The sequence below is a fragment of the Gobio gobio genome (genome assembly GCF_949357685.1).
Source record: "Gobio gobio genome assembly, chromosome: 11".
Taxonomy (NCBI): Eukaryota; Metazoa; Chordata; class Actinopteri; order Cypriniformes; family Gobionidae; genus Gobio; species Gobio gobio.
In genome coordinates this window covers 30150271-30173926 of record NC_137104.1, presented here as the reverse complement: position 1 = coordinate 30173926, position 23656 = coordinate 30150271, and the positions used below count along the sequence as shown (strand labels likewise).

The 23656-nt window shown below is 42.5% G+C and overlaps 1 protein-coding gene across 4 annotated transcripts in view; it reads right to left on the bottom strand.

Annotated features, from left to right (window-relative positions):
• ints8 (integrator complex subunit 8) overlaps positions 1-19902 on the bottom strand; it is a 145042-nt gene extending 125140 nt beyond the window's left edge. For 2 of the 4 annotated variants that reach the window (XM_079829354.1, XM_079829355.1), the window contains exons 1-4: positions 19780-19902; positions 19018-19153; positions 18707-18881; positions 16568-16708 (exon numbers count right to left, since the gene is read on the bottom strand). In XM_079829354.1, coding sequence (XP_079685480.1) covers positions 16568-16708; positions 18707-18881; positions 19018-19147 — 446 coding nt within the window. In that variant the 5' untranslated portion in view covers positions 19148-19153; positions 19780-19902. Of the gene's footprint in view, positions 1-16567; positions 16709-18696; positions 18882-19017; positions 19154-19779 lie in introns of all 4 variants that reach the window. The other 2 variants (XM_079829356.1, XM_079829357.1) reach the window with 1 other exon arrangement.
• Between the last annotated feature and the right edge of the window lie 3754 nt (positions 19903-23656).

Sequence of the window (23656 nt, the reverse complement as noted above, 5' to 3'; positions counted from 1 at the left end):
AACGTGTGACTCTGCACGTGATGGTCAGTCCGTGTGAATTGTATGCGGACAGGAGAGTTCAGATTCACTGGAGTTAAACGAGACAATTTAAACCCTTGATTTTAAATATATATATTATTCTGATGCCCACTATATTCTGTTGCCCACTATGTCATATTCATGTTATTTTCACTGTGCTATAAGTAAAATTAATGTAAAATGCACACAAACGACTCGGTTACTCACGCAACCTCGATTCCCTGAGAGAAGGGAACAAGTATTGCGTAACATACCCTAGGGGAATCTTTTTTTTGCGGGGTTACGCAAGTAACCTATTGTTCTCTTTCAAGCATACGTTTCGGTGTCTCACTATGGGATATCCTAACTCCCGTATTGCCAGATAGCCTGCCTCGAAGTCTCCTGCCAACCACCATAACTATATTCAGGGCTGAATGAGTCATGAATCATGACTCACGACTCACATTCCTACGCTCAATACTGCATGTGCTAACGTTTGAGCTGTAACATCCAGTTTGTAGAATCTTGCAAATGTATGCGGCGAGGACCAACTCGCCGCTTCACAAATATCCTGTATCGTGACTCCTTTAAATAGAGCCCACGACGTTGACATTCCCCTCGTTGAGTGTGCACGTAAACCAGACGGGGGCACAAGACCCTTACTGGAATATGCCAACGAAATAGCCTCCACTATCCAGTGCGATAAACGCTGTTTAGTAATCGGTTTCCCCGTACGTGGTTTCGCCCAAGACACGAACAGCTGGTCATTCTCCCTGAGCCCTCTGGTTCTTTCTATGTAAATGCGTAAAGGGCGCACTGGGCACAGCACATTTGACTTTTGCTGTTCTGATGACGCAAAAGGCGGTGGGGAGAAAGCTCTCAACTCAAGAGGGATGATAGAATTAATTATTTTAGGCATGAATGCAGGATTAGGTTTCAGAATTACCCCTGCATCCCCATGCATGAACTGCATACAAGCTGAATGCACCGAAAGTGCATGGATCTCGCTTACGCGCTTCGCTGAAGCCAAAGCTAACAGCAGCGCTGTCTTAAATGACAATATTTTTAAACCAATCTTTTCCAACGGTTCAAATGGGGACATTGAAATAGCATCAAGCACCAATGCCAAATCCCATGAAGGAGAAAGCGGTTTTGAAACTGGCAACGCGCGGCGTGCGCCCTTCATGAGTCTGCATACTAAAGGATGCTGCCCAACAGTTGTTATCAAAACCTATGTGACAGGCAGGTATAGCAGCCAGAAACACTTTTATGGTTGAAAACGCTTCCACTTGGTCTATCAAATCCTGCAGAAATGATAGAACGACCGCCACCGAACACTGAAAGGGAATTTCGTGTTTAGCCGTGCACCAACGTTCAAACACGCCCCATTAGCACTCGTAAAGAGACCTAGTAGACGAGGCTCTAGCATTTTGTATGGTCCTGATAACACTGTCAGACAGACCAGTTGTGTTCAAATTGAACCACTCACTGGCCAGGCCCATAGTGCCAGGCTTTCTGGATGAGGTTGAAATATCTCCCCTTCTGCCTGAGACAGTAGATCTCTGCGCAAGGGGAGAGGCTACGGATCGTCGTATAGCATATGTATGATCTCCGCCAGCCAATGTTTCCCTGGCCACCTCGGAGCTATTAGTATCAGCCTCAATCCTTCCGCCCTCACTCTGTAGAGTGTTGGGGATATTAACGCTATCGGTGGGAACGCGTAAAGGAGAGTGCGAGGCCATTCGTGCGCCAACGCATCTATCCCCAGGGGCGCGCTCTGGTCCTTCAGTGAGAAGAACAGAGGACACTGAGCATTGTCGTGAGACGCGAACAGATCCACTGTCGCTCTGCCGTATATGCTCCAAATCTGTTCGACCACTTCCTTGTTCAATCTCCACTCCCCGTATAGAGGATTGCCCCTGGACAGCAGATCCGCACCCTGATTCATTACACCCTGTACGTGCATCGCTCTCAGGGATAGAAGATTGACATTGCCCCATAAGATCAGTTTGCGTGCTAACATGTGCAAGGGAAGTGATCTGAGACCCCCCTGTCAATTTATGTAAGCCACAACCGTAGTGTTGTCTGTTCTCACAAGGACATGATGTCCCTTCAGAAAGGGAAGGAAATGCTTCAACGTCAGAAAAACGGCTAGCATTTCCAGATAGTTTATATGAAGATCGGCCAGATGATTACCCCATCTCCCATTCACTATCCTGCCCTCGTGGATGCCCCCCCCAACCTGACAACGACGCGTCCGTTGTTATGACTTTCCTGGCTTGAACCACGCCCATGGGTACCCCTTGAACCAGAAAAGTCGGGAGTCTCCATTGACGCAGTGCCAATACCGCCTCTGACGTCACTCTCACTCTCCTTCGGGAGTGCCGTAGGGCATCCAGCCTCAGAGACGCTACCCAGCATTGAAACTCTCTCATGAACAGTCTGCCTAAGGAAATGACTATCAGGGCTGAGGCCATCAGTCCCAATAGCCTGAGGCATGTGCGGAAAGAGACTCTTTTTCCCTTCTAAAATTCGGCCAGGCACCGAGTGAATTTTACCACCCTGTCCTCCGACAGTCGTGCTCTGAATGTCATCGAGTCCAGTGACAGCCCCAGATATTTTATGGACTGCGTGGGAATTAAAACACTCTTTTCTGTGTTTAGTTGTAAACCCAGCTTCTGTATGTGTTCCAGAAGCATAGCTGTGTGTTCTCTCGCATCCTGCTCTGACTGAGCTGTCACCAGCCAGTCGTCTATGTAAGTAGCAAGACGAATACCCTGTTCCCTGAGCGGGAGGGCCGCGGGAGAACCAGATACTCGTATGCCACGCCAAGGAAGGCAAATCTCAGAAATTTCCTGTGGGGTGGGTTCACATCTTTATGTGAAAGTACGCGTCTTTCAGGTTGATCGACGTAAACCAATCGCCCTGGCGCACTATTTTTAGGAGTGTAGAATGGGTGAGTATTCTGAACTTGTACTTTCTTAAGTATTTGTTCAGTGCACGCAGAGCCTGAGTTCTGTGGCTTTGCTCGGGTGGGACCACTCTTATCGCCTTCTTGTTCAACAGAGAGGAAATTTCTTCCTGAAGAACATGCTTTAATTCTCCCCGCACCTGAGAATGAACTATCCCTTTGAATTGCGGGGGAGAAGTGACAAATTGCATTCTGTACCCGTACTGTTTCGTTCTCAATACCCAGCGGGTACCCTCGTGTGGCTGAGTTGTGAACGAGTTTGTGATCTGTACTGCGCATGCGTGGGCACTTCGCGTTTGGACAGAGTTTAAGTGTCTCATCACCTCTAAGGGGGCGATAACCTGAGGAGGTGTAATATTGTGTTCTGTTGGTATGTTTTACAACATTTTTTGTGGCATTATGTTTTTCAACATGTTTTGGGGGTACAGTGAAAACTTTATTGAGTTTTGAACATGGAAAGTGCTTGTGACTAGTGGGTGGGTGTGCACCACTGCACCGTCTCTCGTTCTTTTCACCGCTCTGCTTCCCCTGGCCCAGCCGGGCTCTGTTTTCCACACAGAACATCTGGAAGTGGGAACTTCGGAACTCGTTCCTTGTCGAACACTGGACTTTTGAGGGTTGGGAGCCAGCGAACAGGCGGGCTGTGGGCTCCCGTCCCTGAGGAAGGTCCCATCAAACTGCCTCCTTCCTCCTCGCTCCCTGAGAATGGGCATGAGGATGAGGTTGAGGAGCTGGCTGAACCGTCTGAGCTGTTGCAGGCGGATAGTTCTTTCTAGCCCAGGCAGTTCTCTGTTCCGGTGCTCCGCCCTGATCCGCTGCATTCATGTTCGGTTTCTGCCGTTTAGGAATACGAAAGCTGGGGGGTGGGTGGGTTGCGGCCTGTGCGAAGGTCTGCCGAGGTGGCGGAGGGGGTGCAGTCTGCGACTTTCTAGGCATGCAGAGTTGCAGAGCCTCATCATCCCTCTTCTCCTCGCATCTCTTTTGCATCAGTGACAGTGCTGAGCCAAAAATGCCCTCTGCGACCACCGGTGCGTCCAGGATAGCTTCTTTCTCCCTGTCAGAAAGATTGGCCAAGTTAAGCCATCTTCCTCTCTCCTGAATGACCATCCTGGCCATGGCCTTGCCCGCGGCTTGAACCGCGCATCTCTGAAGACGTAGAGAGAGATCCGTAACGACACAGATCTCTTCCCAATGTGTCTGACCTGGCATGGTTGACGCTTCGTCCTGCAGCTCCGCTTGGTATGCGGTAAGCATAGAGATCGCGTTCAGAGCCCAGAGTCTCTGCTACAACGGTCGGTCACGGAATATTTAGTTTATCTGCAGCACGTTTGCACACATCTTGCAGATCAACACTGAGAAGCGGAGAGGATGGTGCCCCGCCCGCCTCTTCCGTGGATCCCGCCGCGGCGAGGAGTTGTGCCGAGTGCGCAGGGGGAAGGAAGGGGGAGTCCTCGAAATCTTCCTCTTCCTCAGAGAGAAGAAAATCGGATTGTCCCTCTTCCTCGAAATCGAGCGCGTCCTCATCCTCGTCCGTGCTGAGCACACCAGGTAGAGGGACGCACGCATCAAGCTCTTCACTCCAGGACAGAACTGCCGTGGTGGGCAGCTCTACTGCAGGAATGGTTACCTGCGGAGTGGCAGCTGGAACAGGGCTAGGTGACGTGAGGGGATCTTGGCCTGACAGGCTAGCTTGGCGTGCTAGCCTGCGACGAAGGCTCTTCATGGTGAAGCGTGCGCAGTGTTCACAGGAGCCGGGGTTCTCGATCGCCAATTGGGCATGTTTCAGCCCGAGACATGCAGAGCAGACCTGGTGTGTGTCCTTGCATGAAATTTTGTTCCCGCATGAACACAGTCGCACAGAATCTCCCTCACTAGCCAGGATAGTTTGCATTGCTGCAGCCATCGTTGTATCGAACAATCCTTGCAATCGGCTGGAATGCAAATTGAAGGAGCCAGACGAAAAACGGCGTGGTGGCTAGTAGTTCGTCCAGAAGTTTGTTCTTTTGAAAAAGGTAGGCTTCTAGGCTTCTGGTGTGAAGCGAGAAGAGGTGTTTGAATGTCGTTGTGACGTTGTGCTGCCCCTTTTATACTGAGGGAGTCCACTCCCAGACACAACTTCACGTCTGCCAGCCAATTGGGGCTGGCGTAATGTAACAGGGCTTCAGAGGAATACGCGGAAAGGGCGGATCCCATAGTGAGACCCCGAAACGTATGCTTTAAAGAGAACCCAGTGCAGCTGGATACCCAATATAGTAGAGCGTGCCTACGCTTCTGATTGGGTGTGCTGCGGCAACTGCAGGAACCTATGGTGAGGCAGATGAGCGGGAGGACCAATAAGGTGACTACCTGAGCTCCCGCCTAAACAGCTTGTCTGAATTTGCATAACGAGTCTATAAAAGACCGTGTCAAGCCATAGGATATCAGGTTTAAATCAACTGAAGCGATATCCTGAGCAAAGCAAAAGCACGGCAAGCTACGCAATACTCGTTCCCTTCTCTCAGGGAACCGAGGTTACGTGAGTAACCGTGTCGTTCCCTTTCGAGAGTACTCTCGTATTGTGTAGCATACACGAGGGGACGCAATGTAAAACGCTGTGCATGCTTTAACCTAACTCCCATTAAGGTCTGTGGTGAAAACCACAGGCACCTAGCAGAGATAAGTGAAATGAGCCCTCAAGAGGCCAACCCTGGTGAGCCTCATATGAAGGTTTACAAGGGAAACCCCATAAAATTAGGCCGGATATAATTGGGCCTGAATATGAATGAGAATCTCATATTTATGTAATAATTCCATTTTTGCCATTGAGAACACTCCACACAGGAGGCAGTTCAATCATTTTAGATTGAATGTAAAGTGGGGAGAGTTGGTCAGCTGATTTATCTGAAAGATTGGTGAGATTTCTAACTTGTAGAGCCTCTTCTGTATTATCAGCACAAGAAAGACAATTGTAATAAAATAGATTTTATTAACACTAAGATAAACAAGAATAACTAACAACTACTAAGTTAATACAATGAATGATAAAGGAATAAAGTGCATAAGATGCATAAAATACATGTGATTAAGTTGAGTGTGGCTATGGAAGTGTTACGTTATCTTATATAAAGATAAACTGCTGTTTCTCTGAAAATAAGGTGAAGAACCTTATTATGCATCAAACAAATAACGGAAGATTATTTGTTATCAACTAGTATCAGTTATATTACCTCAAACGTAAATTAGAAAATCATACACTGATAATAAACAACAATGCCAAGGTTTCTGGAAAGGAAGGTTTGGTTAAGTGATATATACGTTCCACGTGGTTGAGTAAGCAGTCCGACGGCGGTGACTTCTTCCACTGGTTGTGCTGGGTGACAGTGCAGTGGGAAAGGAACTGGAATCCGTTTCAACAGCCTTGAACACGGAGATCTGTGGGATGCTGATCTCCTGGAGCACCAAAGGGTCCAAAAATCAGGAGCACGCAGAAGAGGCCCTGAAGTAGGTGCAGAAGGTCCTTAATCTGGAACACGCAGACGAAGGAACCTTGAAGGGAAGGTTTTGCTCTCCTGAGCTTAACCTTGTTGCAAATATCTCAGTGTGTCTTCTGACTCTGTGGGTCAGACACTCTTTTTGCTTTCTTTTTGCTCTCTTCATGCTTTCGTCTCTCTGGCATGGAGACTCGGGATGTGCTGTAGTCGTCTCGCTGGACTAAAACTCTGAACGTAGTGGTTGTTAATGTCTCTTTCCTCACAGGCTGGAGGCTCAGAACGTGGTCGTATCTATTGCTGCCTCACAAGCTGTAGACTCAGATCCTCAGATCTTTTGTTGTCTCTCTGGATTAACCAGAGCCTCAGAACTTGGTGAAATGTTTGTCTCTCTCAAGGAGAAACCCAGAACTGGTTGCTCTGTCACAGTCTCATCCTTGTGGGGAGACTCAGAACAAGGTGTGTCTGTTAAAAGGGTACATTAATCCTTTACCGAATAGGAGGAGATTGCAATTTGGCGCTTCTCCATTCCAGTGTTGCGATTGGCTGCTGGCAACAGAGGGGGTCCACAGTGAGGCTCACCCTCCTTTCTCCTTTGGAACTCATTTGCATACTGTACAAAGTTAGAAGTCTTTAAAGTGTCTTTAAGGTTTACCAATGCATTTCTCACTTTTTCTCACAATTTTTTTATACTGTTGTCGGAGGTCTACTTGTGACATTCAAAAACATCATAATGAGTAAGTAATAGGCTATTTTCTGCCATGGTTTTGAGGCTCTCTCAAGGCATGGTCGGTTTTGATGGGCGTACCGCACTGAAGACTTGGAAGTAAACGCCCACGGCTATGATTGGATAAGCTTTGCATATTTAATGAGCTTCGGCTCCCACATGAGTACGCGTGAGGCATTGTTTTGAAAGTGTGTGACAAACGGCAACCGGAACACCGGAACACAAACAATGATTTATCTCTCATCCACCCGCAATTAATATGAATGTTATTTTACATTAGTTGGCCCGCCCCATCGGTGGATATACGCGTGCACCAACGTTGCAGACAGCATGATCAAAACTTACGCAATATTATTTTTCCTTCAAACATCAAGTCAAGAGAGTGAACGCACATCAAGAAAGTAATGTTATTTCACTATTTATGATGATATGTACTGGTAGCCCGTCTGGAAAACACATAGCCCCGGGATGTTGGGCTGCCCTGTGACAGTGGTAAGTTATGTTTAGTTAGACATGTACACAATGTAACATTGTATTTGGTCTGTAACAATGCAATACGACCACAAAAAAACATTTTTACTCACATTAGTGATTAGCTTCATTAATTCATGTAATATCATCCTGTCTGCAAATCCAGTCTCTTATTTACAAACGAATCCGGTGAAATGAACATACGTGCAGTCTTCCCCACGTGAGATGGAACTTCATTAAAAATAAAGTTTAACCACTCATTCCTCATATCATAATCCGAAGGAAGCTTATGCAGGGACTGTGTTCTTCCACAACTAGGCACAGCGCAATGTATTAAGGCCAATTTATACTTCTGTGTCGAGTGTACGCCGTAGGCTGTGTGATGCACGCGTACCCTATGCCGTACCCCGACACGCACCTCTCCAAAAATGTAACAACGTGTCAGGTCAATAAATAAATAAATAAATCTGCGATAGGAGTGTGTGTCCAGAAATGGGATGATAGTTTCTTTCTTACGTCTGCTTTAACACAATAATTTGTAGTCCAGAGATTCTTTATGTTAGTAAATAATTACATAGATCCGCTGAGTATAGTTTAATTATTTTCTCATTAAAACCAAAGATGTTAATCAGTGATTGCATATCAAGAAAAGGGACACATTAGGGTACATTTCGTGAATGAATCCTCCGCAACAGCAATCGATTGCTCGAGCCACTGCTACTGAAAACAGCGCCACTAGCTCTGCATGATTTCACAAACGCATTCCAGTGCCAGATCGCCTCTTATTTAACTCTACTAATCAACTAGAGATGCTTAATTTGTATTAGATACAACAACAAGCTGCAAGAAAAGCTGCAAGAAAAACTGCTGATACTCAGACAATGAATGTACACATTCTACACAACAAGCTGCTTCTTCTTTGGCTGTTGTCTTGATTACACCATCATGCCCGAGGACACTGCCTACTAGCGTCTGCATGTGTAATTGCACATTGAAGCCGACAACAACGCAGAAGTATAAATGAAAACCAACGCGTTACTTGATGCGTAGAGGTTACGGCGTAGGTCCGACGCAGAAGTATAAATAAGCCTTTACTCTCTTCGCCATGTTTATAGATTGGTAGCGCGATCTGTTTAGCTCCAAGAGTCAGTGGCCAGGGCTACAGAAGCAGGCGTACATATTTATCTGTAGAGGCGGCGTTTCTGCATCCTATTACGTCAGTGGTCGACATATTCTGAGAGCTCTCGTTTTCTGGGCCTGGTGTCAATAAAAGCTTTTCTTTGACTAACAAGGAAGTTTTCGGCTCTGAAACTTACAGGATATTCTTATATCACGATTAACTTTCATATTTCAAAAGGTTCAAGGGAAAGTTGATTTCTCAGTTCATCACCCCTTTAAAACAGTGTTAGTGTGCAGACGAGCATGTTTGACAACAGGCTATTTGACTGCAATATTTACTAGGGGTGGTTAATCTGTCTGATTTCCCGATTCGATTACGATTATTGAAGTCCCGATTCGATTACAGTCCATTTTCGATTAATAACGATTCTCGATTAGCGATTATTGATTTTCCATTTCACAACAGTAAACGAAAATACACTACAAAGTGATTGCAGTATAAAAAAAAAGTCAGCTACTGAATTACTTAACTCTTTTATTGAGTAACAACAACTCAAAGCACTTGTCGTGTAGTGTTGTGTAGTTACACAGAAATGAATACATCACATTGTGTTGTGACTCATCAAGTTGAACTAAACAATAACAAATAAATGAAAGGCTTATTTTCTTTAGGAAGTAGATCAGAACCAACATACTGTAGAAATTGGACAATTTTCTTCTAGAAAGACAACGTGTTCAGGTGGAGGAAGACTGCAGGTTGCAGTCGAAACATGTCAAGGTAAAGATGATGTTTTTTCTCCACCTAAACACCTTGTCTTTCTAGAAGAAAATTGTCCAATTTAATCATTAAGAAGACAAAATTAACATTTTTGAACAACTTACTGTAGCTTCAGCTTATATACTGTACTGTAGAACACAGTGACAAAATGTCAAGAGTGTGTGTGATGGATGCGGTGCGTGCGTGAGGGGGGCGGGAGCGCGTGGACCGCTCGAGCTCCTCTCGTTCGTTTCCTGACGTGAAAAAGACAAAAGGGGGAAAAACGACAGAAGAAAAACAGGTTCGTGTCGGAGGGGTGTCGAGGCCCGTTCGGTTCCGTGAGCGGGAGCCGCGGGTCGGTGCAGCGGAGCGCGGGACTCGAGCCTGGGGAGATCAGACGGGCCTGTCCGGTAAACACATCCCGTTATCAGACATCTGTGCTGCTTTAGTGTGGCGTTGTGTGTGTTTCCAGCATCAGTCCGGCTGTATGTGTGTGTGTGTGTGTGTGTGTGTGTGATCCTCTCATCGCGTCCTCAGGATCGCCTTTATTCCCGCGAATGTGCGCGTCGATGTCTGTCGCGCTCGCTCATCTGACGCGCTCATAAATCTGCGGATTGAAGGCGTTTATTCGGTGTTTGTGCGCGAATCTAAGCCGTGCTAACGCGCTAATGCTAATGTGCCTAAGCTCCAGAGGAGGCGAGGCGGGAGGATTTCTACAGTGTTCCCTCAGAATCATCTCAGCATTAACGACAGATTTACATTCATCTAATGAACACACACACACACACACACACACACACACACACACACACTGTGGTAGTGTCAGGTTTAGATAAATAAAAAAATAGATTTTTGAAAATGTAATCGATTTTTTTCACCACCCCTAATATTTACATCCCCAGCCGCCTGAATAAAGGGGGATTGGGAGAATGTAAAGGAAGTCTGTGGTGGTAATCCGGCCGCGGCGGGACTTTTGATTGATTTTGTAGCGCTGAATTAACAGTCCTATATGCAGGGGTGCACACTGTATCATGGACACACTGCCTACAGTCATAACAGAGGAAAAAACTCTTTAATTGAAACACTGTGAGCGAGGCTCGAACGGACAACCCTGTGTGCGAAAGTACATGGTCTTAAACCACTGGACCAGCGGCTCTGGGCTTTTATTAGGATCGCCGATAATACAGCGTTTTGTGTGCAGGTGTACGTGCTTCATTACAGGCTTGTTTACTGCAATGTTGAACATCTCCACCTGCCTGCATAGAGGGGACTAATAGAAGTGTTAGAGTGAAAACATGCACAAGGCTTGGTCGCCATTTTACGACGCTGTTATGCGCTAGACAGAGAGAGTGCGTTATGACGCAAGTCGCGCTCGCTGTCGAGGGACTTATGTGTTTGGTTATAGACCGTGCTCTCGACATCTCCAGTCGAACAGAGAGCGCACGCTGTCATGACTTGAGAAATATATAAACGTATATCCATCTCATGATTTGTTTTTATAAGGTTTGGTCTATGTGTTAATTAAATCTCTGTTGGATTTATGTTTAAGAAACGCATACCATGGTTAACGAAAATCATGTGTATGGCATGTTTGGTGTCTACGGAAATGAAATTTAAAGATCTGAATGATTGTGTATATGATATGTTGATCCTTGTGCAACTTATTAGTACTACAGGATCTTTAATAGTTCCTTCATCAACAACTAATCTGCAAACGATCTCCTTGAGACAAAGGGTCTTAAAACTTTAGCTCCAGGAGCCTGAATACGAATGGCCAAAAGCTTAAAGAGAGAGACAGATCCGCCCACACTCTCTCTTCTCTTCTACCTCTGGACCAAAACGACACTAGGGCTGTCAAAATTGCTCAAAAATGACGTTCGAATATTCCCTCTAAAAAAAGCACGAATATTCGAACTATTCGAACATCTGGTTGCGCATTTTATCAATGACGCGCATTAAGCCTTGTTTATACTCGCCGCGGCCGCAAGAACGCGAGGGTGCGCGCGGCAAAAATGACGTCAACGCGGAGGGGGCGGTCTCGCGCGTTGGCTCCGCAAGACCCCATTTCGCCTGCCGGTGCGCAGCGCATTTTTTGTAACTCCGCGCGCACCTCCGCATCCGAAGATGTACGATTTTGAGGCGACTTTGTCCGAGCTGGTGCGTCAGTACCGGCACATTTATGACCATTCCATGAGGGATCATCGCGACAGCCAGATGGCACAGAATTCATGGAAAGTTTGCATTGAAGGCCATCCATCCGTCCAACCATCCATTCCTTTTGTGAATAGGACTTTAGAATACATTTGCATTAAGCACCCAGTTTGCACTTGTCTTAAGTAACTGCTTACATTTTCAAAATGAGCCTACACTAACTGAAATAGAACCTTTGATAAAATAAGGCATGTTTTATAAAAAGTAACTGTACAAAGAGGCTTCATTTAGTACATTAGTTTACAAGACACTTTCTGCAGCATTTATTGTGCTTGTTTAGTGTTAATTTCAGAATGTACAAACAAAATCAGAAATTAGTTGTCATCTTCAGTTAATGCACTGTGAACTAATATAGTTAAAATATAGTGTGTGTATATATATATATATATATATATATATATATATATATATATATATATATATATATATATATATATATAGTATAAAAATATCAATATAGTGTATGCATGTTTTCACATCCATCTATTTTGTTCTAATGTCGACCAATGCCACGCTTTCAGTTTTATGGTTTTATTACAAACACTGTGATAACTTATACATGAAAGTGAAAAATATATTTTAAAGCACAAAGCAAACACACAAGATTTAACACTTTTTTTTTTTTTTACTTTGATTGGCAACATTACTGTATACATCCCCTTCTGATGACAGTCCTGTACTTGTACTGCGATCAACGAAACTGTGGTCGAGCCCAACTTGTAACTGTAGGCAACACATTTTTGGTTACTGCCAGACGCAAGAACACGTAGTGTGACGGCCAGTCTCTCTTGTAAAGTTACGGGGCTCATGTGGGTTCGTTTATGTTCCACGAACGGCTTGCGGGACGCCCTGTTCACCTGTTCCGGTAAAATACTTCTTCGCTCCTGCTTTCGACGGATTTAAGAACAATTACTCCAAGTCGCCCCCTGTCGTTTGACAGAATACTACAACGGCGCGCGCGTCGACTATAAACGCCTCGTCCGTTTGGGGGAGGAGCGCGCGCAGTTTGCGGAGCTCGCGCTGCGGAGCCAGGCGCGAGTATAACAGGGCCTTTACGTCAATAACAGGACAAATGAATACAAAGACACATAACTACTTATATAGGTAGTCTATTTAAGTTTAAACATATTTGACAACGTATTACACCTACACAAAAACAAGTAAATCAACTAATGGCTAAAGACCGCAGACCTCACTCTCTCTCGCCCTCACTGTCTGCGCATAACGGTTTAAATGAACACACACACATTTTGAGACTGATCAAGAGTTTTGTGCAAGCAATTTAAGGTCGCGACTCTTGTCCCAAATATAGCAGGCTTCATTCAGTGATTGAAACAAATATTAATATAAGTTTTACAGCATATTATTGAACGCTCCGAGCGAGCTGTGCTGTGGTAAACATGGAACTTTTCCTTGACATGAAACGGTAAATAATCAAACTAGTGGAAGCAGTGCATTTATCCTTTATTCATGCAATATCTCTTCAGTCAGTACCTCGGTTCCATTGCTTGACAGAACTCCCTGAAGCCGCCCCATCCACGACACTGATCGCTCTCATGTACTTACAAATGAACTAAATGAATTTCTCCGTTATGGCCTCTTGTCGTGTTGCAGACAGAGAAGCTTGTGGCGGGCGATGCAAAGTAAGGGTGGTCCAGTTTGCACATACAAATTAGTTGCTTATATTTACAAAACGAGCCTACAAAAGCATAAAAAAGCCCGTTTAATAAAGAGAAGTTCACGAAACTAAGTGAAAACTCACTAAAGTGTTTAGTGAAATTAGGAAACATTTAGATATCATACATTGAGTTGTATCAAAAATCAAATCAAATCAAATCACTTTATTTGTCACTCTACATATGCACAAGTGCAACAGTAGGTATAAGTTAACGTTACATTTCTACATACATTTTGTTCTCATGTCACAAGTAATATCAAGGTTTATTTTGATCTGTTTTACATGATTCTTTTGTAGTGTGGTTTTCGGTGAAGTGTACTAAAATAAATATCGTCACCTGTGTACATTAGCCCACTTCTTCTCGACGCTTTTCCTGATAGTTTATAGAACAATTACTCCGAGTCGCCATCTGTCGTTTCAAAGAAAAGCACAACAGCGAGCGTGTCAAGTATAAACGCCTCGTCCGTTTGGGGAGGAGCGCGCGCAGTCAGCGTGGGCTCGCGCTCTGGAGACAGGCCATACACAAGGCTTCAGGCGCGCTAGCGCCCACTCGCAAAGCAGACAGCCACGCCTCTACCGCGGGCGTTTTTTCCCCCACATTTTTTATTTATTCGAATATTAATTTTCACCTTCGAAATTCGTTTTTTAAAAACTATTCGAATATATATTCGAATTTAGAATATTCGTTGACAGCCCTAAACGACACGTCATCTTGGCTGTCTTATCAGCCAAGCGGATAAGGCCTGCACACACAGAACCATGTGTGTGTAACAGGAAACCTGATGCAACCACACGGCCACGGGCCAGTAGGCCCAAACTCTGCACGCCATGTGCAACTTCCTCATCCTCGACGGAGTCAAAGCAACCATGCAAGTTCACGCCGTTCCTTCGCTCAACACGGAAGGAATCGATCGCAACCGCAAAATCATCGGACGGAAACATCAAAACTTTCTCCTGCGATTTCACCTCGGACGGTCTTCTACAGCTCAGGCTAAATGCTAGTAAAGTACAAAACACAAGTTAGTAAAACGGTAAACTCTTTTGCTCAGACAAAGGAGCTTTTCAGGGATGGTTCTTCCCAGGTTTTAGACTCTTTGCATAACTTCATCCATCTGCACTGACCCGGTTCTTCTTTACCTCTTGCCACGTATGTTTTGTGTATGTATGTTTTATGTTAGTTTTAGTCTTGTCCGTACTTTAGTTAATAAAGTTTGTGCACAACAGCTGCACAGCATTTTACATAGATACATTTATTAACTTTTTAACGCTATTTAAAACAAGCAGCGTGTTTGTTCATTTCCTTTCCCTGCTCTCCCTCCATCTCTCTGTATCTCATGTGTGCGTCTCTCTCTCTCTTTCTCTCAAACCTGCTTTTGATATGAAACTTGAAAGTCTAAGCTTTTAAAATTTAATACGAAATTCAAACAATAAATACCGTTTTGGTTTATCGTAAATTTTGGTAAATTTGACGCAAATCGTTTAGCTAATGTGGCATAACAGTTAAAGCCAGAGGCGTTGAAAAACAGAGTTGTGACATTCAATCTCCCGGCGGCGAGCACGGTCACATGGTTCACAGAGCTCTCAATAGTTCCTCACAAAGCAGCGCTGATACATTTGAATGGCTTAAGCGGATACAAAACTGCTTCACTGTACAGGTATTTGCAGCAATTTTTGGTAAGCAGTGCAGCATAGTTTGCATTGATTATTACGTCAACCACATTTACAGTATCATTTTATTATGGAGAGTGATGATAGATGCAATATTGTTACATTAATGTTAATGTTTTTCTTGTATTTAGCCCACAGGTATTCCTTACTAATTGGTCACACTCATACTCATTGATGGTCAAATGTGACCATACACCTTTTTACACTATTTTTTAATTAAATAAATGTTCTATATTTTAGTTTAATAATATTTATTGAATATTTTGAGGATCTTTTGGTACTAAATAGGCCTAATATTTGTGCAATAATTATGGTCCATTAATGACCACTTAAAATATATTTTTTTTATATTTATATTACAATTAGTGTAGTAATTAAGGTTAAAATGTAGAATTCCACGGCAAAGAGGCAAATTAGAGTCATTTTGTGGCTGGAAAAATAATAATTTTCATTTGTAATGCCATTACCCACTATAGGTGCCTGTGTGGCTCTTTTATACATATACATGTATCTTGTCTAGTTGCTCAAAGTATTGCAGATCATATCTGCTTATGTATTTAAATGCAAAACCTAAAAATAAGTATTTAGACATGATCAAACACTAGATTTCTTTAGATGTGAAATTTTTAAAAGTGAATAACTTGCATCCTAATAATTTTAATGATACTTATTACTTATATAAAGCACACATAGGCTGCACATAACTAGCCTGGATGCCAAACAGAAACTGTTCGGACCAATGATATTGTCAGGGCGGGCTTTAGACGATGATGGACATATGCTAAACAGTAACGTAATCATCCACATCACCAAAGACCGCTTGGGTTGAATTTGTTATAATCCTAAACGGAGAACTTGTTTGTATATGCGTTCACCTTTACTATTTCTCTCAGAAATTATGATGGTGTTGGTAAGTACTCTGTGTATCCTTAAATTCTTTTTTTTTTTACAACACCGGCAAAGATCGTTTACAATCATCTTTTTCAATTGCTACTCAAAACTTGGGGGGGGGGGTTCTCCGGGCATTTGGGGGGTAAAATGTGTTATTTTGGCAGGTGTTATTAAAATTTGCATTCTTGGGTCTGTATATCACATATTTGGGGTCGCTTCAACCCGCGGACATGGCAACACAGTGCAGTTGAGTTCTGTTGACATTTGACAACAAACGTTATGCGTCACTCCGTTGCTCTGATTGGTTGTAGGTCTATCCAATTGAGGTCTTTCCTGGTTCGGTTGAAACACGCCCCATAATCACAGCCCAACGGAGCAGTATCAGACTCAAATTCTGACTAGAATTGAGTATGACGACGTCAGGCTAGCACATAACCATTATGAACTTCACCATTGTGACGCATGCTCTCTTGGAACGTAAATTACTATAATTTCTCCATTACTTTGGAATGTAATAGTAACTTTTCTGAAATGAAGCACCGGTATGTAGCCGACATGCACTCAATGACGTTTGTGGCCGCTGTGACATACAAATGAACGCCACACTTACCATCTGTTGTAGATGAGCATGGCCATAGCTGTGGTGGGTGGCAGGGTGGACAAATCCAGATCTACATGTTTAACTCCAGGAGGAACACGGCTGACACACAGAAGCTCATTCAATAACATATTGAGCACAGGGATGGTCAAACTGTGATTCAAACAGAAAAACAAAACAGGACACTTTACAACTTCACCATCTGTATCAATGTCCAAAAAAATCTTTACATTTTCTTAAAGGGGATATATGATGCTATTTTTAAAAGTATTTATCTTATTTATTTTGTTTATTGGGTGTAATAGAATATGTTAACATGCTTTAATGTTTTTCACATACTGTAAATTACAGTACCCCTATTCCCAGTCTGTCTGAAACTATGGCCTAGTCCACACGTACAAGGCCGTAACACCATGTCTTGAAGATTGGGGGGGGGGGGGGGGGGGGGGGGGTGAATTTAGTGGTGGTAGAATTTTTGCAAACCGTGTCAAAGGTTCCGGGTTCTAATCCGCTCTCATAGTTTTTTTTTTCTTCTTCATTAAAATCAAAGATGTTCATCAATGATTGTAAGAGCAGGGACACGTTTGTGCACATTATGTTTTGTGATTTCACCAGAAAGAATGGAGTCTCTCTCCGCAACGGCATTAAGCCATTTAGCACACACATTAAGGCACACGCGCTCGTCTGTGTGTTAAGACAGAACGTAAACCCTGCCTACTTTGATTTGATTGGCCATCTCAATCATTTTGACATTGACGAGCGCTGTTAGACCAGACCACAGAGACAAACCAGACTAAAATGTAACTTTTAAAACCTTTTTGTCATCCTAACAACAACAACATACAGAGCGCTGCATAATGAAGTTCAGCAGAGCAGTGCAAGAATTTCAAATATTGGGGGGGGGGGGGGGCAATTTGGCCATTTCTAATTATTGGGTGGACAAAGGAGATAACAGCGCACACTCCGACTTCACAAGTCGAAATCTCCGGTTACACAATCTACACGACAACGCTGCGACCGGAGTTTCTAAAAATCTTCACCCTGGCAGGAGTTTTCAAAAAAGTCCGGTTTCAGTAACCGGATACTGCGTTTGCGTGTGGATGAACAGTCAAACCACATAGAAAAAGCTACGGTTTTGAAAATACCCGTGTTCGTGTGGACAGGGCCTATGATTTCTACAAAGTCTCTCCTTCTGAAAGTGCTCTGATTGGCCAGCTGGCCCAGTGTGTCAAATCTCAAGTGTGTGTTTCATAAGCTTCCGCTTCCAAGGCTTCAAAAGTAACTGTAAACACACAGTAATGATGTCGTCTTTATTATCATATCAGTTCCAGACAGAGTAAGATTCTGAAAATGCAGATGATCAAGCAGATCGTTCGGAACCAACTTTGACACGACTTAAGCAGAGCAGTGGTAAGTTATTATTTTGTAACTCTTTTACGTGTTTAGATACAATGTTCTAACAGTTTAGTTTGTCTTCTTCACTGTAACAACTTTATGTCCTGAAGTGACAACATAAAATATAGTTGAAAAAAAGTGTATACTGAAGTGTATATTTCTAATTTATTTAGATGTGTATAGGTATAGCCGGGTGTTGTACTCACACAGGTTCAGGAAGTTGGGAGAAAATGTGCAGCAGCTCCATAAGACGCACTGTACACAAGCTAACTTTTGGGTTGTACTGCTCAGGAACAGAAACATGAATAAATCTAAACCACTATTGCCTAAATTAATCCATTTTCGCTAGGCCAAAGGTTTTGCTTTTGCATCAAAACACATCTCCTTGACATGGTGAAAACACTACAATTTACTGAAGCCCCGTCTTCTTTCTGTACGTACGGCTTTGGGCGGGCATTTTGACGCAGGCATTTAAGGAAGTAATATGTGAACTTCGATCAAGGCTTTTTTGGCAGGTCTGGATCAGTAACTTTGCAGATCTTATACACACACAAACAGATACATTACACACTAAAGAAAAACAAAAAGCATCATATGTCCCCTTTAAGAAAATGTAAGTGGAGTTTGCCCATGCAAAAATCATTGTCACAATGGCTAAGCACTGCTTTGTGGGTGGTGGCTGTTTTAAATTTGTAAACTTGTCAAAAATAAAACTCAAAAGAAAAACAATTAATCAAATGTTTTACCTTCACTCACCCTTTTTCTAGTATGTTCAGGTCCCATCTCAGGTGGGCGGCAACCTTAAGTGCCATTAGCTTCAGTGTGCGGTTCCTCCGGTTGTCCACTGGTGGTTGGACCTGGTTCTGCTCATTCACAGACGGTTTGGAGGCTTGCTCAAGAAACTGAATAATGAGCTGAACAGGAGATGGATCTGTGGAAAACATTTGGGATAATGTAAGTACACAAGTCAACTAAATATATAACACTTTTCTAGTGGTTTGTTGAATATTTTATTAATTTAATTTATTTACAAGCAAGCAGCTCCAGCTTTTTTGTGCATAAGATACCTGGATGAGGGCCCAGTAAATGCTGCTCCAGTAATGATGGATCCAGGAGAAACTCAAACCAGGAGGTCTGTGGTGGGGTGCAGGGCCGACTGCCACTCACTGCCTCCCGGTCTGCAGCTTCAGCACTCATACTAACCTGCAAAAAACATCCGTGTATACAGTACATGGATATTAACTATGCCTCAAAATACAGAGCTGAAAAACTAAACAAAATTTTTGGACTTGAGTTTAGAATGTATATGCATACATTCGATTTTGGCGCACAGTCTGTGATGTACTGGATTACATATTTGAGCTTTTAACTGCAATCATGTTATTTCATTACGTTTTAGTTACTGAAAATCATTAATGATATAGATATTAGTGACAGTAATGTTTAGCTTTACTTGTATCAGGCTCGTGTTTAACTGTACTTAACTGCGTTTCACAGTCTAGGTAGACCGTACAACTATTAGTCACCAAAGGTCTCTACGATCAACTTAAACTGGGCGGGCATAGACTGTGCGATTTCAGCAAGGTTACTTACACTGTACAAGTAGATCGCATGCGATGTAAAGTTAAAGCCAAAGCTCACGATTTATGCCACGAAAAACGACGCACGACAAAGCTGAAAATTAGCCCAGTGTATGCCCAGCTTTAGCTCACGATGCTTTTGGGAAACGCAGCCCAGATGTATGAGCTTAACTTTTTTCTTTCATCAGTATTGTCCTACTGAAAGAGACACGCTGGAACGTTTTTACCCTTTCATGCATTATCACTCACCTGTTTAGAACGTATGAATAGATAATACGATCAAAAACTGTTTATATTTAAACAAAGAGAAAAACAGTCAAGCGTTCCCAAGACGCCAATGAGTTTCTTCATTGTAGAGGGTCTATGAGAGACAAAGCGAAACAGCGCCGCGTACCGTGCAGGCGGTAACATATCGATTTAGTGCATTTCTGCCACCTGCTGAGATGGTGTGGAGCAAATTAAAGGTTTACTTCAGTGATTTAGCATTGAGCTTTGTATCAGTATAAACCCGGTAGTTTATTCGAATTATGGTAATTTCCCCCCTCATATCCCCCTGAGACGAGAGAATTATGCATTTTATTTCTGGGAAAAAAAATCATCAGATGACGCAAATATCGTCATTTTGCGTCATCAGAGGATTTTTTTTTTACCCAGAGCAGTAAAGACTATACACAGGGCTCTCAAGTTTTGAACTGAGTTCAGAGTGAGATTTTGGCGACGGCAGCAGGGGTTTGGGTGGGGGTTCTGATCTGAAAAATGACACTAATTTGTATAAATAAATAATAATATTTGTATTTTATTTAATTTAACATTTCTGTGCGTGCGTGCGTGCGTGCGTGCGTGCGTGCGTGCGTGTGTGTGTGTGTGTGTGCATAGTATTAATTCTTGCATTTCTCTATTTCAAAGAAAGATGTCAGGGAAGAGGTAAATTAATAATCCATAATAATTTGGAATATTTTTTTGCAGAATTTACTGTGTTGTAAATATAATTTATTCTGAAGCAATAGTCTCACCAGTGTTCAATCAGATTTGAGATATTTAAATCTGCATATCTTTTTGATATTTTTACCTTTTATGAAGGGCATTTTCCCATAATCTTATTAAATATAGGCTATGCTTCAGTTTTCATTTTATATTCTTAAATTTGATATATTAATAAGACACTGTAGGGCTGTTGTCAATCAAATTAAATCATTTACACTGAAAAATTCTATGAGATTGTTTTAAATATTTTTGAACATAAAATTAAGAATATTTTTGAATATACAATTAAGAAATGTTGGAAAGAAAACACTAAACTAAACCACCAGTAGGTGGCAGAATGTAAACTTTGTTGTTGCGGGAATATCTAAATCTTACCCGGATACAGCAATGCTATTTTCTGATTGGCTGTTCGGAAGCTGTATTTTTTATTTGATTGGCTGGTGCGTGGCAGGGCCTTCTGAGCTCTATATGTGGAAGTCACTTGATTCCTCTAATAGCAGCGCAATTTGGTGGGCATTATCCTGGAAATTTCTCTGCGTGAGAAATACAAGGTGTGGCGTGTGAGCGTGTGAACGGGTTGAAATGCGTGTGTCTCACGCCCAATGCGTGAGACTTGAGAGCCCTGTATACAGCTTGTTCCGCTCATTTATAAAACTTTGCGTATAAACCTTACTAACAGTGTACGTACTCACAAAAGATAGATTTTGTGTACGCACAAAAAAAATTCTTATTTATAAAACCATGTGTACGCCAGACAGAGGCGTAGCAAGCTTTTCAAAAGTGTGGGGGGTGGATGTGGTTTGTTTGTTAACAATAAAAACGATGAATACAATGACAGAAGGGTACAAAAGGTATAATATACAAGATATAATATATATATCATACATACCTCGTTTTTTTAACCACGGTGTTCGGTTGGGTTCTGATGGCTAGTCACATCAGTTTTTTGCTATTCTATTCTTAGGTGACGGGGACAGGAAGAGGTTAAGGAGAAAAAAAAAATATTTTACTTAAAAAGACTTGAAAAACCTTAGGCAAGGCAAGGCAAGGCAAGTTTATTTGTATAGCACATTTCATACACAGTGGCAATTCAAAGTGCTTTACACAGAAATGAAGTTAAAATAGTTATAAGTGAATAAAATAAAAATATATATAGTATAATAGTTATTGTAATAAACTGTGTGCGTCTGCAGCTGATTTTGGATTGCTCGTCAACTGAGTCTTCCTCGGTAAGAAGGAATAGGCAAATCCAATGGTGCAATTTGAGAATTTATTGAAGAGGAGTCAGGTACATGGAGATGATGGCGGTTTAGGTGTGAAAATGACAAATAGGTGGATTTGTGTGGGTGTGTGTGAGTATGTGTGTGGTTATCTGAAACAAAATACAATAAAATGTATATTAGTAAACATGTAGGCTATGGTTACATACAGATGCATAAAGAAACAACCCGCAATACAACCAAGATCCACTGGAGGGAGCTCTAACTCTATAAATGAACTTGCATAAATGCAATAAATCTCCAAATGGTGAAAAAAGGTGCCACAACAGGCGAACTACACATTAAATATAATATTTGCAGTTATTTACAAGGCAATAACTAAATATATACAGTAGATGGCCACTTTAAGAGTGCTTATGGAGCGCCGTAGCGGCAGCAGCAGTATAGCAAAAATATATAGGCCTACACCTTGCACTTCTGGAGACTCCAGGTAGGTTGCAGCTCTAGAAAATGGTGGCGCTGGAGACTAAAGGGTTCCTGATGGTTTCACCCTTAATTCTTCACCTTAATTCTTAATTATTTTGCAGTTAACAGGTGTCTTTTCTTCACCACCTGTTTTTGTCAGATCCTGCTGACCCAACGAGCATTTCACTGTCCAATGGTCATGCCTTAACTGCAATGTCTAGTATTGCATTAGTATTGCATCCTTCTCATGGGCATTTAATACTTTTTGACTTTTCAGTCTGAGTTAAATCTCTTTTTTGGCTCAATTTATCTGTAAAAGAAAACATGCCTAATAATTCTGCACACCTGAATATAAGGTGATTTTCATTTCCAGCCTTCATGAACAATTATATATCACTTATACATTATTAAATACTAAATCAATAGTAGTTATTAGGATTACTGTGGTTTGGAATTGGTCAAATGTGCCTGGAAAAAAAATATGATCAGAAAATCAACGTGCCTAATAATTCTGCACTCCCTGTAGAACTGTGTATAGTGATTTGATATTTGCTCGTAATTCACACGCGCGAATTGACCCGTGAATGCCGTACCCGAACGGTTTAATATTATAATGAGAATTGTGGCATCCCTAAAGCGTTTGTGCAAAACTGCGGGAAAACGGCAGAAAAAGTGTGGGTGTTGAACCCTGTCACCGGGAAAAGTGTCCCCACGGGTGCGACGCCCCTGGTTGGTGTCCTTTCACTGAGACCTCCGCCGGGACAGCTGAGAAACATTTACATTTATGCATTTATCCAAAGCGACTTACATTGCATTCAAGGTACACATTTACATTTAGTCAGTTCTTGCTTTCCCTGGAAATCAAACCCCCAGGCACGTGCAGAGGGGGGCTTTGGGTGCTCGAGCCCCTGCCCTTTTTCAAAATGAATCAAAAGTGCCCCTCTCAGACAAATATCAAGGATAATATCGTGGTCAATAAAACTAAATAAATGTGATTATTATAACATGACAATGTATACAATGGTAACGAACGGCTCAAAAGTCGGATAATTTCTGTTGAGGCGTTGCCATAACGCGTTGATATGGGTTGCGTGCGTTTTGATTGACTGCTGATTTTCCACTGTTCGGAAATGGCTCTCGAGCCAAATATGGTCCTTTCAGAGAGTGTGTGGCCTCGCGGGAAAAAAGTAAGCCAATGTTTTTTTTTTCATCCATAATCAGAGCTAATGTGTTGATTTAATTACAAATCTATATATTAGCTATATATTTTAAAGTATTACACAATTCACCAATGCCCGTTTGTCATGTATATACACCAACCAATCGTGATCTGGCAAAGCAAGTTCAAAGTCCATTGGGCGATGTGAAACGGTAATTTTCTGTTCTTATTCATAAATCGGTTGAAAAATACATGGACAGACGAACTAACGTTTGTGGAACGATTTCCTGCGGTTTGT